The following is an 18238-nucleotide window of genomic DNA, read 5'->3' on the forward strand; positions in this document are numbered from 1 at the left end:
GATTTTGTTATATTTAACCAAAGTATTTTGTATTTTTTGGTGTTAGTGTGAACATTACTTTTTAAAAATTTCAATTTCTAATTGTTCAATGCTAGTATATAGCAGTATAAATGACTTTTATATGATGTTTTTATATCATGATGAATCATTTAAGAATCTATCTTTGTCCTACTCTTATCTCAGGTTATAATTTCCTCAAAAGTTATCTGCATATTTTTCTACCCTTCTCTTCTCAGTAAGAACCTATATAAACATTTGAAAAATAAATCAAAGGAATCCTCAGCTGGAATTTACACTGAATATTGATTTGTCTTTTGACAAATCAATATTCTTTTCTTTCTGCTGACAATGGATATCATTAGCACAAAGAATGAGGTGTGCCTACCAAAGCTGTTATATTAATGCAATCCAATGTTATAATTATGTTAATATCTGCTAATATGAAATCTTTGAGTTTTTTTTTAAGTATATACTGTAAGGTTCTTTTTGTCTTAATGCATGTATACAGATGTATAAGTCTAAACAGTGAATGTTCAATTTTCCCTGGACAATTTAGCACATTATGAGTATCTTATTTTGAATTTATTTAATTCTTAATACTCATGAGAAGGAAAGAAAAAATGGACAGCATTATAGACAGCCACTCTAAGCTGAGTCTTAACACATTATTGACCAGGGATTTTTTAAAAAACTAACTCCTGTGGCATTACTACATCTCCAGTCAATAATGTGTTAGTAACACAGCTACATTTATTTATCAAAAGGTTATTTCCTTAAGTTAAAACATTGGTCAATGTCAAGAAAAGAGTTTGGATCATCTACCTTTTTGGATTATCTTCAACCTCACTTCCCCTTTATACATTCTTATATAGGTTTTCTTATAAATTATTTTTCAAATGTTTCAAATATAGCTCCTTATGGAAAGGGTAGAAAAAAGTGGAAAGAATGCAAAAGAATAATATTGCAACTTACTTAAATTCAGCTACACAAGTTTGGCAGAAACAGAAGAAAGAGTAATAAATCAGGTAATCTCATATTCATTACCATACACCACAGCAAACATGAAATGAGAAATCTGAGTTTTCTGTTTCCTCTGGTGGCTTCAATTTCTGCACACCTCTTACAGGGGACCTCCCTATATTATTCTAAGGTTTAAAAGTACATGTTTTTTTCATATCACATTCCCAAACACACAAAAACCCTACCTGGAACACAATTAGAGAAACAGAAATCTGTTCGGAAGAGGAACATCAAAATTTGGAATTACTGAGTGGACTGAGGATCAGTCTCCAAGGTACTAGAATGTAAGTGACCCTTGAACAATGCAGGGGCCCAGTCGAAAATCTGTGTATAACTTAATAGTCAGTCCTCCATATACTCTATTCCACATGTGCAGATTCAACCAACTGCAAATCGTGTAATACTGTGGTATATACTATAGACCTTCAAGACACAGTAATGGGCACTTTGGTAAAATAGGGCATCTACTGATTAGATTATCCACTCATACTTATTTGGAGAAGAATAGAATGTAGAGAGAGGCATAGAAGCTTCTGAGTCAGAATTCCTAGGCAAGGAGAAAAACCAGTCCCTTGGAGGCTGAGACAGATGCTTGGCAGTTGTATAAGTTGTATAACTTGGGCTTCCTCAGTGGCTCAGTTGGTAAAGAATCTGCCTGCAATGCAGGAGACCTGGGTTCGATCCTTGGGTAGGAAAGATCCCCTGGAGAAGGAAATGGCAACCCACTCTAGTACTCTTGCCTGGAGAATCCTATGGACAGAGGAGCTGGGCAAGCTACAGTCCAGGGGATCCCAAAGAGTTGGAAATGAATGAGAAATTAACTTTCACTTCACTTTCATATACTATAGAAAAAAAATTCTGCACGTACATTGACCAGCACAGTTCAAACCCACGTTGTTCAACGGTCAACTGTACATGTTTTTCCCCTTAGGGTATCACTGTAGTATAAAAATCTAAGAATAGTTTTAAGAATTCATAATCAAAAATTTAGCTAGGAAAAAACAGGTTTTATATCAAAGTATCCTAGAATGTGACATATTAGGCTGCTTTGCCAACATCTTAAACCGCTAAGTGGAAAGAGAACTTGTCCCTATCCACCTGCCTAGTGTCTGTTGCAGCCTCAAAGGGACTGGTTTTTCTCCTTGCCTAGGAATTCTGACTAAGAAGCTTCTATGCCTCTCTCTACATTCTGTTCTTCTCCAAATAAGCATGGTTAATCTAATCATAGTAGAGACATATATCTGGCCCTGTTTTACCAAAGTGCTCATTACGTGTCTTAAAGGTAAAAACTTCCTTTAGGCCACCTCCACGTTGTAGATGGATAAAAAAAAAGCCAAAGCCCTTCAGGCCCACTCCAGAGGAGGAAGCTGGGTCATTTCTTTATGATCTTCCTTTTCCAGGAGCTTAGGCAACTAGCATGGGGCAGTTTGTCAACCTAGCACACGGCACTGGGGGAAAACATACATTTTCATGTCTCACTCCTCTCCTTCTGGCAGAGCAGATGTACATGTGGATTGGAGTTTCCTCTTACAGCAATGTAAGAGCAATAATGTTTTTCGCTCAGTCGTGTCCAACTTTTTGTGACCCCATGGACTGTAGCCAACCAGGCTCCTCTGTCCATGGGCTTTCCCAGGCAAGAATACCAGAGTGGGCAATGATTCCCTTCTCCAGGAGATCTTCCCGACTCAGGGATCAAACCTGGGCCCCCTGCATTGCAAGCAGATTCTTTACTGTCTGAGCCACCAGGAAAACCCCAAATAGTCACATCTTAATCTCTGGTTTGTAGGGTAGAACAGGTAGAGATTTGGAGTCTCAATATTTCACTGAGGTGTCTTGGCTCAGGGTTTCACCAGAACTCTGCACTGGGTATCAAGCAAGGGCTTACCTAGCCAAGAAGCTAGGTACTACATTTGTTTCATGTGTAGTTATCATTGTGTGTCATTCCTTCAATAAGAAAGTACAGGGGAAAAAAGGAGTAAGTGACAGGAAGGCAACCATCCTTTGGAAATCCAAAGTCTCTGCTGTCAGTTCTGTGCTGAAATGGGGCATGGCAAGTGGGTCAAGGAGAATTCAGTATAACCATACTTAATCATAAAGTGGCCTGACATATTCCTTTTAGGGGGTAGTGGGTGGGTAGGAAGGAAGCTGAAGGCTTTCCTGGCATACTATGGATGTGTGTGTGTGACTATCCAAGTTTATTACTAAGCAAACTTAAAAAAAAAAGGGTTAAAACAACTAGGCAAGCAATGTTTCTTATATATAAAAACTGACAGTCTTGATTTGTGTTGCTACTGAAATGCAAGGAAGTTATTTGGTACATCATTCTCTTACTAGCATAGGAAAGCAGTTAAATGTAACTGTGAGATATAATATCTCACAATGTAAGATGTAATATCTGCACACAAAAAACCTACATTATAAGAAAATAGGATATCTAAAAGGGAAATATACTAAGCATTAAAAGAAGGACCTAGAGAAAGTAAGTGATAAAGTTTAGAGGAAAGATAAACCTGAGGCATGGTGTACTGGAGGGCAGTACTGAAGTTAGAGGAAAAAAGACTTAACATGCTACACTAGGGACAGACCTAGCAGGACAAGCCAATTAGGAGGGAATGAACAAGGAAACAGGTCAGGCACCCAGAGTGCAGGTTTGATGAACTGTGTTTGGGTGAAGTCGAAAACAAGTAACAGCAATTCAGTGAGTGAGGCTGAAAAGGTAGGTAGAAGCCAGATGTGAAGGTCACTGAAAGGAACATTAATGACTCTCAGCTTTTATTTTACATGTAAAGGAAGGGGACTGAAAGATTCTGATTAAATAAGCAAGTCACATCTAGTCACATAGTAACAATGACATATGTCAAGACAATAAGTATATAAGACACACTGGAACAGAATGAAACCAGAACTATAAGTACTCCCTATGGAAAATGCCCAAGGAAAAGACAATGAAGGGTCTGGATAAAGGATTATGGGACATAAACAAGATGTATAATTATATGCCCAAGGTTGACAAGGTAAATAAAACTATAAGGAATCAAGTCCTAAAGAATAAGCACCAAGTAAGCAGTAAGAGATCTTTTTTAATTTATATGAGCAGTTAGGAATTAAGAAAATTATATAAGTTAATTCTACTCAAAGTGAGCCAGTCAGTGTACTACCAATCAAGATAAACAGTCAAAATGATAGACATTTCAGTCAGAAGAAAGGGCACAGAAGAAATTCCTTGGATACTCAAGAGATGCATTTTTTTTCTTCCAAATTTAAGTCGCCTTCATATCCCTCATATTTTCTATGTGAATATATGTTCATATTTTTTCTTCCATTTTTCAATTTATAGGAGGAAACCAAAACATAAGAAGAGATTTTAAAAACAATTGCTGGATCAAAAAATGCCTATTAATACAATAAAGAAATAAATTGGCAAAAATTAGAGAGTTAATGCTAAGTGTTACTAGGGATGTACAAACAAAGGAATTCTCAGTTATTACTGCTAGAGCGGACACTAGTTTGGTCATTCTCCACAGTGATATGATACTCTCAGGCATGCATATCTTAGGATCCATCAGTTTTGTTCCCAGGTATATACCCCATTAGATGTTCTCACAAGGGTCTCTCAGCATCAAGTCTACAGATGTTCAATGCACCATTATCTGTGGTGGCAGGAATTTAAAGGATACATGGTAAGTCCAACTACTGGGTGCTAAGCATGTAAAAATGTGGTAAATACACACCTTCAAGTACTAGGCAGAAACATTAAATTAATTCATGGAGTTAAAAATATACTGATTAGTAAATAAGTTAAGAAACAGAGTGGGCTATAACGATATTGTTTACATAAAATAAAAATACATAAAAAACAATACACACTTTTGGAAGCACATTAACAAAAATTTCAGTAAATAAGAGAATGATGACACTGAATACTTGCCATCAGCCATTTTTTATGTTTTAACATCTCTAAAATTTAGATGCATTTATATTAACTCTTACATTTGATGAAATCTGATAAATTTTAAGATCTTGTTACCTAATTCATGTGGCAGTTCATGACAGAAGACAGCTATAGAAGTACTGATTCCTCCCGTCAATCCAGCACTGAAAGCTGCTCCTAAGGTTGAGGGGGTGGAAAAAATCCAAGTGATATTTACTGATCTTCTCTTTTTCTATTTTCATTCATAATGGCAGGTGCATTCTCTTTTACCTAATTTCATAATGTATGAGTGACTCACTAATCTCATATACTATAGTTTTTGAACACAGAGAGTGAAGTACAACAGGTATGTGACAACCAGAGAAAGCTAATCAATGAAATAAATATTCCCTATTGAATTAAATTCTTTATTTGTGTAATCTTCTAATTCACTCACAGCATCAGAGCAGTAACAGCTTGAGATTAGAGGTTGAAACACTAAATTTTAAGTCATGTAAGTCTATAACTGCACTTGTTCTTGCAAACTAATATTTATAGATATTCAAATATTTAAAAGTATCCATATCCACATTTTTCTAGGTCTAGAGCATGGATGCTATAAATTATTATTTGTCAGATGGTCCTGAATACTGAAATCAGAGGTATACATGCGTTTGCTACTACTTATAAAATTCTTTACTCGTTAATGATGACAGCCACTGAAGCTTCAAAAATATGATCTCTCCTGAAAGAAACCAGTCTACTTCTGAATAATTATTTAATAGTCTGGATCTCAAAAGAAAATTATGTATTGATCACATTTAATGTTCTCCTAAACTGGTAACATCAGTTTATATTAACAAGATTCTAATATATGTTTGGATTTGATATAATGGATTTTTATCATTGTAAAATTTTTCTTCACTTTTTAAAGTATAAAAAAAATTTTAAACCCAAGATTCAAATTCATTTGTTCTTATTCAGAAATGTATAAATGAAGGTATTTGAAAATATGTTAAGGTAGCTTTTTCAATATGGTAACTATCCCTTCAATAAGAAATCAAGTTACTAAAGAAGTATACTGCAGACATCTGTTTACATGTTCAAAGAAAAACCCACTGAAAGTATACCTTTACACCCCCAAGTAGACTTACCAAAGACACTGACATCACCTTTGGAAAAGCCAAATGACAGGACTAATACATAACAGTATACTTGTTAAGCTCCAAGATTAGTACTAAAACAGTGGAAAACAGAAAGTTGTCTTAAGGAATAACAAATTATAACCCAAGTTTTAAGCCTACTTACCAATTGCTAACCCATCACTGAAATTGTGGATGCCATCTCCCATGATTACCATCCAAGCGATATTAGCTATTCCTGTTTCTTTCAGATCTGATCCAGAATGACAGGGACCATGTGAATGATGAGAATGTTTGTGGTGCCACTGATGATTATGCTTCCTCAGCACAGTTTTACTCTCATCATGGTGGTTATGTGCAGTAGCATGGAGGTCGTGCTCATGAATGGCATGCATTCCATCACTGTGAGAATGGTCCATGATTTTCTCCTCTTCTATATGAAGGTAATTTTTCGGAGGGGATTCTTGCTGGCCTTCTAAATCAGTCAGTTCAGTTTCATTAAGTCGATCTTCAGAAACAACCGAGTCATCAGTTCCTATATTTATAATGGCAAAGGATATGCTTTATCAACAAGTACATGAATGCATATTTGCTTAATTTAAACCCAGACAAAATAGCAGTGTAATGAACAATTCCTAGGTGAAAGTCTTTTATAATTCCTAAATAGATATTAAAAAACAAATAAATAAGGAAATATACATATGCATACACATAAACTGGGGTTTTGAGCGTCTAAAAGATGAATCAGATGAAGTAAATGAAGGGAACTGAAATCAACAGCAGACAAAGAGAGGATAGAAACTGGCACTCATGAAGACATGTGAAGCTTAAGGAGCATTTCAACAGTTGAAAATAAAAGTAGAAAGTTACTATAGAATTCCCATGGTAACAAAATAAACCCATAATTTTTCAGAGAACAAAGGAACCTTAAAGTTTACCCACTCTAACTTTCTCTTATCATTTAAGAAAACAAAGAAAATTTAAATCACTTGCATCGTCTGAGTGCTTTACATATCTGAACAAGATCATTTCTAGATCATTATGAAAATGAAGTTTAAAAACCCATAAGTGATAACATCTGTCACATTTTTTTAAAATGAAAGTTGGCCTCTCATCTAGTTTACAAAAGCTATTATATGACAAAGATTTGCTTCACAAAACATATTTTGGGGTAGAGTCTACAGTTAATATCTAGGCTGTCTCTTCTAAAGAAAATCATTAGTAATATTCAGGGGAAAACATAAGTTCACAAATGGGAAAAATTATAGTTAAATATTAGGTTTTCCTGAAAATTTTAAGCTACCTCATCATTACATCAATACAAAACACAATAGATGAATGGAGGAGCAGAGATTTTTATGTACAAGATCACTCTCCTTTAAGTACAAAGGTCTACTCTCCTTTTCTCACATGAAAACAATCATATATGGAGGGCACAGAGATTTTTGCCTTACCAAGAAATAAAACACTAATTTAAAGATGTTTTCTTTTTTTTTTTTTCTGTAAAGTAAAAAGTGCAATATCTTCCTTGCCTGGTAATATAATGAATTGGCCCTATATCGCAGTATAATAAATAAGGCTGAAAATAATCATAACATGAACAAAATCAGTTGAGACACATAAGGAAATAAAAGAAACTAATATTAGAGAAGCCACAAAGACAAATTTCAAACAACACAGGTACAGTTTAGATGCAAAATTTCAATTTTTATATTTTAAAGGTTTCTCTTTAGTCAGAACTGTTGTCTACCGGCAAGAGGCTTGAGCTGAAGCCAGTCAGCATCTGGTGTATTATTTAACTTATGATCTGAAAGCTTCCTTCCAATAGCCGATTCTTCTGTGTTCTGCTTCATAAACCATTTCTGTTTTCCCTGAAAAAGAAAAAGAAAAATCTGGTATAAGCATTAAATCTGCAGGCACAATTAGCTACAGTATTCACTGTTAACATCTATGGGAATAAATGGTGGTAATTTTATAAAATATTTAGAAAAGGAGAAAAAACTTTTAGAAATTAATCAAAAGATCTAACCAGATGAAAACTCCAACTAAAGTTGCATGTTTCTTTTCAAATATGCAACTAAATGGTCTAATTCATATACTTTCAAGATAAAAATAGGGTAAAGAGTACTGTATTATTATTTGCAACCCAAACAAAATGTGTGATATATATGTAATACTGCTCTCATTTAATACTGTGTAGGAATAGGAAATTTTAAAAAATGAAAGCTTATTCCTTTGAATTTCTTTCTGTATTTATCACAATGCCACTTTCCCCTATATGTGACAATAATAGAGACAAACTTGAATTAAAATCCTAAGTCTACAGTTTACCTTTATGACACGTGGACAAGTTAAGTTTATTGACCCTAAAAATATTCATTTATAAAATGAAAATGAGATTCTTACAAGGATTAAATGAGGTGATATATGAAAATGACCAATTAATTACTACTGACTTAACAGCTTTGCAATAAAGACAACTTTCCTTTCTCATTTTATCTGTTCTCTAATAAAGTCTGTTATATTTCATTGTTTAGTTTTGAATTTCCCTACATTCTCTCTTAATAGTCTGGCTTCTCATCAGTCTATCACTAACAACTCTTCTGACTTAAATTTATACTTCTAATCAATGTTCATTTTTTAAAAAGCAAATAACTATTTTAGAACAGAATGAAAGTAAATCCTTTCTGGTTTTGCTTATAGGCTCTGAACTATGTTTCAGATGTTTAAGTCTTCTAACTGCTGCATAAGTAGGTTTGTTACAGCTGACTGAAAGTGCAGTAGAGTCTCCAAAAGATGGTCACCATCAATTTCTTTTCTCCCTGTATAAGTATTCTTTTCCATCCATAAGGAACCTTATGGTGGAATCTATTCAGAAAACTAAGATCATGGCATCCGGTCCCATTACTTCATGGCAAATAGATGGGGAAACAGTGGCTGACTTTATATTTTGGGGTCCAAAATCACTGCAGATGGTGATTGCAGCCATGAAATTAACAATGCTTACTCCTTGGAAGGAAAGTTATGACCAACCTAGACAGAATATTAAAAAGCAGAGGCATTACTTTGTCAACAAAGGTCCGTCGAGTCAAGGCTATGGTTTTTCCAGTAGTCACGTATGGATGTGAGAGTTGGACTATAAAGAAAGCTGAGCGCCAAAGAATTGATGCTTTTGAAGTGTGGTGTTGGAGAAGACTTTTGAGAGTCCCTTGGACTGTGAGGAGATCCAACCAATCCACCCTAAAGGAGATCAGTCCTGGGTGTTCATTGGAAGGACTGATGTTGAAGCTGAAACTCCAATACTTTGGCCACCTGACGTGAAGAGCTGACTCATTTGAAAAGACCGTGATGATGGGAAAGATTGAGGGCAGGAGGAGAAGGGGATGACAGAGGATGAGATGGTTGGATGGCATCACCGACTCAATGGACATGAGTTTGGGTAAGCTCCAGGAGTTGGTGATGGACAGGGAGGCCTGGCGTGCTGTGCTTCATGGGGTCGCAAAGAGTCGGACATGACTGAGTGTCTGAACTGAACTGAATTCCTTGTCCCTAAATTTTCACAGGTCTTTTGACTTGCTTTGACCAAACAGAATCCAACAGAGGTGATTCTGTGCCGGTTCTGACCTAGTGTGAGATAAGCCTGGCACCTTTGCGTTTTCCTCAGGGAATTTGCCTACTATGCTATGAAGAAGCTCAGTCTAGACTCTGAAGAGAGGCCATGTGGAGGAGTACCAAGATGCAGAAACAGACTGAGGCATTCTGAGACCTTTCCAGCCCTGAACTGCCCTAGTCAACCCAGACCAGAGGAGTTTGAGTGAGTCACTCAAGCTGATACCGTGTGAAGCAAAAGAACTGTCCCACTGAATCCTGCCTATTTTGGGGGCTTGGGGTTGTTCTGCTTCATAGCAGTAGATAATAGAAACTGAGGAAACAGAAAATGTTCAAAAGAAAGTAATACGGAGACACCCTAAAGAGAAGAAAAGAAACAGCAGCTTTAACATGAGATGAAGAAAAGAAAAAAGGAAGGAGGAGACAACAAAAGTACAAAAGTCAATGAGACAGATAGAGCAAGTAAAACACCAGCTGGGAGTCTGTTTAACTGCTTTGTTTCTGACTGTCGACTTTCCTAAAACCTTGCCAAGTGACTACCTTAAAGTCCCAACTTGCTGAAACCAGTCAGCATCTGGTATGTTACGTAACTGGTGTTCTGGAAGCTTCCTTCCAATAGTTGATTCATCTACACAGAACAACAAATGTCTATTCTACTCAAGTATCACTAATTACCTTTCTTCAAAAAATACTATATACTTTTTCATCTTAGGTTACTTATTGTCCTATTTATCATAAAGGAGGAGAACTGATTTATCTACCTAGACTCTCTTCTTTGGTATACTTGAAGAATTCCTTACTATTACATTTAGAATGCCACATAGAGAATGGTATACTTTTCAGATTTTTACGTCCCACAATTTCAAATATACAAAAAATTGCCATGTTTTGACAATTCTCTTCTCATGCATCAGTTTCCTTTATACAAATGTGTTCAATTTTGTCAGTAAGTCTAGGTTCAAAACGAGTTCAAGATTAAATTATAAAAATTTATTTACTTTGAACTATATCTTAAAGGACTACATTTCATGGTTCACGTATTGCTGAAGCCTGGCTTGGAGAATTTTAAGCATTACTTTACTAGCATGTGAGAGTTGTGCAGTAGTTTGAACATTCTTTGGCAGTGCCTTTCTTTGGGATTGGAATGAACATTGACCTTTTCCAGTCCTCTGGCCACTGCTGAGTTTTCCAAATTTGCTGGCATATTGAGTGCAGCACTTTCACAGCATCATCTTTTAGGATTTGAAAATAGCTCAGCTGGAAGTCCATCACCCGCACTTGCTTGTTCCTAGTGATGCTTCCTAAGGCCCATTTGACTTCACATTCCAGGATGTCTGGCTCTAGGTGAGTGATCGCACCATCATGGTTATCTGAGTCATAAAGATCTCTTTTGTATAGTTCTTCTGTATATTCTTGCTACCTCTTCTTAATATCTTCTGCTTCTGTCAGGTCCATACCATCTCTGTCCTTTACTGTGCCCATCTTTGCATGAAATGTTCCCTTGGTGTCTCTAATTTTCTTGAAGAGATCTCTAGTCTTTCCCATTCTATTGTTTTCCTGTTTCTTTGCATCAGTGTTAGTACACACAATTGAAGAAAATTAGAGCCCCACAGTAATTCCACAACTTTTTTAGAACCCTGCAATTTGTATTGTGTTCTAAATTTGTTATTTACAGAGAGGGACTTTAAATTGTTTATCTAATCAACTTCTAGATTCTCTCATTTAAATAATTATCTTGATCACATTCTCTTCCCCATGCCATGACTCAAGACCTCTTCACCTCTCCTCTAAAAATCCTGCAGTATCTCTGATTCATTTCCTTCCAGTCAATTTTACCTTGGCATACCTCCCACCATTGTCAATTCTTCACCTATCCACATGACCTTTCACGTGGCCCTTCACAAGCCAAATGTTGTTAAATCTTTTCACTTTTCTCTAAGTTGATCCTTCAGAAGTCCTTTGACCATTCCTGAGAAAACACTTCACTGAATGCACCATCTTGATCAAATCTCCTCTGGAAGCAATTAAATACAATGCTCTGACTAAAATATGGCCATTAAAATTAAATACACTACTTGGAATATGATATGAAAATACAGATGAGAAGTAGAATTTACTTCCCCATGCATTTAATAACAACTGGAAATCATGATGCATGAGTCAAAGTTTCAGAGCTAGTTTGTGGCTAGACAAGAAATAGAATCACTCTTCCTGAATCCCAGTTCAGAGTTCTATTCTAAGCCATATGTCCCAAGAGGATATATACAAAACACATACATACACAAACAAGAATATATCTGTAAAAAAACAGCATTAAAGTTCTATTATAACAGTGGACTGTATTTATCATGACGACAATGACTATCCACTGTTCTTGAAGATTTTTTTTTTTTAATATTTGTAGCTAACTAAGAAAATGTAAAAGTTTTCTAACTTGTTATTTTGTGAAGCTTTCTAAAAATGTTCTCTAGGATTTACTTAAACAAAACATACTGAAAACAATCAGTATCAATATCACAATCATGTTAATGAGATGTATTCAAGAAGACCCTTAGAGATAGATGTGAACAGGAAGTGTGTAAATCATAGTGAATGACAGTATCTTATTTTCTTGTGGGAAAAATTCTTTTAGATATTTGTCTTATTCTACTAAATGTGACCCAAAAGACAGTTCATGACAAACAGGGCATTTAATCAATAGTCCAAGTACCATCTCCGAAGTGTTTTGTTACTTTACATGAACCACCAAATCCTTAATTTCATTAATATTTTCTTCCTACAAAGCCTTCTGAACCTAAATTCTTCTTACCTCTAGTACTTACTTACACCACTGGCAAGGCATTTCTGATATAGAAATTTGTTGTGTGAAAACATTTTCATTAAAAGATATGTCAATGGAAGCCTCTAATACTTGAAAATATTACCTATGAAGACCAATTAGACTATTTATATATTTTTGCATTTTTAGTAAGCATAAATTGGCCAATATTTTTCCAAACTATTTAAGTTAACTAGATAAGAAGCAACACAAAATTAACTGAAACTGGACTCCTATAGCTTGATTATAAATGCTAAAACAAATGTAATGACAAAAAAAACTGGCAAAGATCAGTTTTTCCTCTGAAGACAGTCTATTCAATGATATTTAATACATACCAACACCATGATTAAGAAAAAACACAAGGCCTTCCCCAAAATAAAGGTTTTTGAGTTCTACCTTTCAGAAAACAAATAATTAAAAAATACTTACCCTTTGCTGTTTGTAGTGCTTAAACATTCTAATGCAATGTTCAATGATAAATAATAAGTAAATGCCTCCTAGAGCAACGAGTCCTTTCAATACATCATCATATTCTTCCAGAAACTTCTTAGATTCATGTCCATGAGAATGTCCATGCCCGTGTGCATGTTGATGACTGTGATCATGTCCGCCCTCAGACTATTAATGAGAATAAGAAAAGCTTCTAAACCAGTAATTCAATGCTACTTTGCGAATATAATCTCCAGAAAAGAAAAACAATCCCCTGTTACATCACTTGAATATAAGTAGTCTTCCATTTAATTCTGTTATACTCAGTGGCCTGGAAAGTACCACACTTCATGGTAACTCTAAAACAAAGACCAAAAATTTCAAACAGCTATCAGGGTTAAGATATTAATACATCCTATAGTGAGAGAATCAATCCAGGAGTAAGAGTAGAGGGAATGATGGGTCCTTTGTAAACTGAAGTAAATGTGACCCCGATATAAGACTTATTATCTGTAGAACTAAAATAGACTAATTCACCAGCAGGTAACCATTTCTAACTCCCTATAATCTAACTTTCTCTTAAGCTAATTTTTATAATACTTTTCTTTATTAATTATTTCAAAGAAGTGATGAGATGTTATATCTGTGTATACTGTTGAACATGAGCAGAAGTATATACTTAAACATGTGTTTAATTTTCTACATTTTAAATCTTTAGCAAAAATAAACATGTATACAGAAACAAAGCTCTTTTAAAACTGCAAAACATGTAAGTTCTATCATGTTAATCTTAGAGAATGTAAAAGAGAACTGGTCCTCAGTATTTTCCCTCTTTGTAACATTTATTTACATTCTTTCCTTATTTGCAAGTGGTCAACAGAAGAGGTTGCTAAACCTCTTAAAGAAGATAAGACCATTACAAAAGGTAATAGCTTCATTTAATTAACACTTAAGGAAATAAATAAGTTAAATAGCACTTAAACATTGTTTGCACTTCAACTATTGGCCCAGTTCTGAAGCAGACTGTTGCTATGCTTGGTGGCTGGGGAGAAAGGGCAGGCAAGGGGTTAAAATAAATGGGAAAGTAAGTTATATATAATGAATCAACAGCCAAAAAAAAAATGCATATTCACAGTCTTAATATTAATTTTTTAAAAGGCAATGCCATACATTGTTCTAGACACTAGATTGGGAATTCTCAATCAGGAGTGCAGAAAGGAAGAACAGGTGTACACAACACACAAATACAATACTGTCTCCCAAATACTCCAGAAGGGAAGAGATGAGAACATAAATATTCAAATCTATAATTTTACATTCAGAAAACAAAAAAGCTCTGTTGTTTTCATAATCTGAAGGACAGGCAGTAATACTGGTTTAAACATTATTAACTGGTGATAAGCCTTGTAAAAGGTTGATAAGCAGGGGAATAGGAGTGTGGTGCATGTGCCTGTACAAGTGCTCGGTCAGGTCTGACTCTTAGCCCACCAGGCTCCTCTGTCTGCGGGACTTTTCAGGCAAGAATACTGGAGTGAGTTGCCATTTCCTCCTCCAGGGGATCTTCCCTACCCAGGGATGGAACCCACGTCTCTTGTGTCTTCTGCACTGGCAGATGGATTCTTTACCACTGCACCAACTGAGAAACCCAGGAGTGTGGACTTATGATCATATCATTAGAAGTGTTCCCAAATGGAAGAACACAAGTGGTACACCAGGTGAAGAGATAAATGGCCCCATGTGTAAAGAGCTTAAACATCTAAAATCATTAACTGAAGATGTCTGCCTATTCCGCTCAAATAAAGATGCCTGTGGAGCACTGGTTATGTGCACAATCATTATAAAATACCATATACATTTCTTCTAATGGCTTTCTTGAGAAACCACAAAAATAAAACACTCACTGATCACTAAATATTCACTTTCAGAACTGCTAATAGAGCATTTTTTAAATTTCAGCTTCACTGAGGTGTAAGTGACATATGTAATTGTAAGAGAGTGAAAATGTGCATTGTGATGATACAATATGTATATGTTGTGACAAGTGAAGATAAAAGCAACACTATCAGTTTTTGCTATTTTAAAATCTAATAAATTCAATTTTAAAAATACTACTTAATTTAAAACTGTACAAATGAAAAAATACTTCATCCTATAAGCAATAAACAACAGAAAGATTAGTATGCTATAGTTTGCTAATAAAGGACCCTTTTAGCTGAAATACTTTTGCTTCTTAAAAAGACTGAAAAGGTTTCTTACATGGGGCAGTAGATGAAGAAGGGCGTCTCCACTCATTGTTCCTACAGCTAGCGCAACAAGGAATGTAAGAAGGAATTTGAAGCATCCTTGGTTAATGATGGGAACCAATATCACGCCTAGCAAGGAAAGCAGGCTAATGACAGTGATAGAAATGATACCACAAATCCACGCTGTAGAAAGAAAGTAATGATCAATATTAGTATGCCATTATAAACAAAAAAGCTCCAAAGAATAAACATAAGATAAGTGGAAGACTGATTATCCTACCCAGACTATGTTTTTTAATAAACTTTGTATTTTGGCACTACTGTGTTTAAAAACAAAACAACTATATTCAAGGTGGTTGAATACTTAAAAAAAGAATTAAACTCAGACCAAGTTAGATATAGTATTTTCAGTGATCCACCTTATTAGAAACAGGGGCTTAAAATGACTTAAGGCTGTGGTTCACTTACACTATTTAGCTTTAAATAAAATTTTGCTAATGTCTAAAGGCACAGTCATAGCAATAAAACTGTTTACTTAAGAGACTCTCATTATAAAACTCTCCTGTGAGCATTAAAGAATCTAAGCATCCAACACACTATAACCTATGGAAATCATTCTAATACAACATCTAAGAAACTTTTAAATATCAGCTCCAAATAGAAATATACTCAGATAAGACCCAAAAAAGCCTTATTACTGGTTGCTTTATTGTATTTCTTATTTTTACAAAGGATAATTCAGTCCTATTTTCCTTGATATCATCTTTCTTCCATACCCAGTTACAAATTCCCTTTCCCCCAATTTAGTTTTCCGTACAATTTACTACTTTTAACAGTATATAGTTTTAACTGGATCAGAACACAGGAGAAATGTTTTCATATGACTTGTAAGAAACAGGTGGAATTTTGTGCACATTTCTTCTTCTAGGCTATTCATAAGCAGGTATCACAAATTAATGCCAGTGGTTCAGGGAGTGAGGCATTTTCATTTAAACTGAGAGATTACTTTTTTTAATGGCCTAAAGAAATGTTTTAAACTTTAATACTTACAGAAAATTTCACTGAAGAGTGATACTTTTGAAAAGGTTTAATCTAAAATGATATTTTCCTAATCAAACCTAATAGGCCTATACATCTGCTGAAAGACTTTATGTTAAGTCTTATGATAAATGAATAAAGGAAAAATGCATTTCTTCATCAAGATAACTTAAAATTTTGAAAGACAAACAGAAATAAAGATAGATAAAAAACTTTAATTGACCTGCTAAATGCTAAACTATCAATAAAAGTGTGTTTATTCATTGGACATTTTAGTCACACTATCCAATAACCTTAACACTACAGCTAATTCTCGTTAGCTAAATTAGTTCTGAATAAAACAATAGGTCATCTGTTATTAATGGAGCACTGTGATTTATCCTAAACATAACAGATAATTACTATGATATAAACACTGGGAAGCTAAAGGGTCAAAGAAGATTGAAACATAGCCAGAGACTGAATACACTGGCTTCCATCCTTCTTAAGGATTTTGGGGCAATAAAGTAACAGAAATTCAATTCTCAAAGAATCAAGGTCAGGGAAAGACTCATTATAAAGGCTACATCCTGGTTAGTGGATCCAAAAAATAAGGAGATTTCTCCCAACTATGGTTGGGACTACCAGGCATAGGGAACTGGAGTTAAACAAACAAAAAATAAATGTCATATAAAGAAAAATATAAGGTCAAACAAGGTTTAAAGACTGACTTCATAATGATGACTAAGTTAAGTTACTTTATTTGTGTGTGCCCCATGTAAAGACTGCAACAATAAAATCAATGGGTGGGAGAGCCTGGTTGGAGAAAAGAGACTGTAAGTATACATGAAGTCAAGGAAGCAATAAAGTTACTGGTCAACTAAACCAAAAAAGGTTTGTCAAAACTACTGCAACTCTCTAGCTCCAATCAAACTACTGGAGGGAAAATAATTAAAAAGGGAGAGAACAAAAGATACAATAACTAAAAGGGAAACACCAAGCCTAATAATGAAAACATTAAACCTGAAGATAAAATGTCTTACATATTAATATACAACTCTCCCTTCCCAAATATATTTTTCCTTAGTTTGTCAATAATCCAATCTAGAGGCAATATATCTCAAAAAGAGCCGATCTAAAAGATACTTTAATCAAGAAATTAAAGAAAAAGAGCACAGAATAAAGAGTCTATGAAGCCATAAACATTTTAAAATGTTCTGTGATGATTTACAATCTCAAGTGACTTTTGGTCAATTAGTCAAAACTCAAATTACCAAATAAGTCAAAATCGAATTTGGTAAAAATCAATCACCAGTATGCCAACAGGTGAGCTAAATACATTGTAGTGAAAGTTGTTCAGTTGTGTCTGACTCTGAGATCCCATGAACTGTAGCCTGTGAGGCTCCTCTGTCAATGGAACTCTCCAGATAAGAATACTGGAGTGGGTTGCCATTTCTTCCTCCAGGGGACGTCCCAACACAGGGATCAAACTCAGGTCTCTTGCATTGCAGGCAGATTCTTTACTGTCTGAATCACCAAGGAAGACCAAATACATTATGACTGAAGACTGATCAATAGCAGATTGATACACATATAAATTAGAAAAGTGTTTACACATGTAATTAAAGGAGAGTCTGTGTGTTAAAGGGTATACAAGTTCATATGTGCATGAATGGGCATATGTCACATATTACATACTCCCAGGTACAATTTCTCACTGATCAGTGTTATATCTCTTTCTCATCCACCTTATAAAGCAAATCTGTAAACTAAAAGAGATGTCTGAAAGAGAGCAGCTCATTTAATGATTAGAAAATCACCGGTATTTGTGCTGACATCTGAAACTTAGAGAATACAAGAAAACATAATCCCGCAAAAGCAAAAGCATTATATGAATCAATCCCAGGTCACGGCATTGCCCAGCTTCCAAGATGAAACTCAGATACATGCATGCCTGTATTCATTAGAGGATTATTCACAATAGGCAAGCATACATTGATGAATGAATGGATTAACAAAATGTGGTGTATATATGCCATGGAGTATT

The 18238-nt window shown here is 35.0% G+C and overlaps 1 protein-coding gene across 4 annotated transcripts in view; it reads right to left on the minus strand.

Annotated features, from left to right (window-relative positions):
• SLC39A10 (solute carrier family 39 member 10) overlaps nt 1-18238 on the minus strand; it is a 110846-nt gene that overhangs the window by 11616 nt on the left and 80992 nt on the right. For all 4 annotated transcript variants that reach the window (XM_005676289.3, XM_005676287.3, XM_005676286.3 and 1 more), the window contains 5 exons: nt 15188-15357; nt 12932-13120; nt 7823-7943; nt 6239-6607; nt 5048-5128 (listed from right to left, as the gene is read on the minus strand). In XM_005676289.3, the coding sequence (XP_005676346.1) occupies nt 5048-5128; nt 6239-6607; nt 7823-7943; nt 12932-13120; nt 15188-15357 (930 nt within the window). The remainder of the gene's footprint in view (nt 1-5047; nt 5129-6238; nt 6608-7822; nt 7944-12931; nt 13121-15187; nt 15358-18238) is intronic.

This window comes from Capra hircus, chromosome 2 (assembly GCF_001704415.2).
Source record: "Capra hircus breed San Clemente chromosome 2, ASM170441v1, whole genome shotgun sequence".
Classification (NCBI taxonomy): Eukaryota; Metazoa; Chordata; class Mammalia; order Artiodactyla; family Bovidae; genus Capra; species Capra hircus.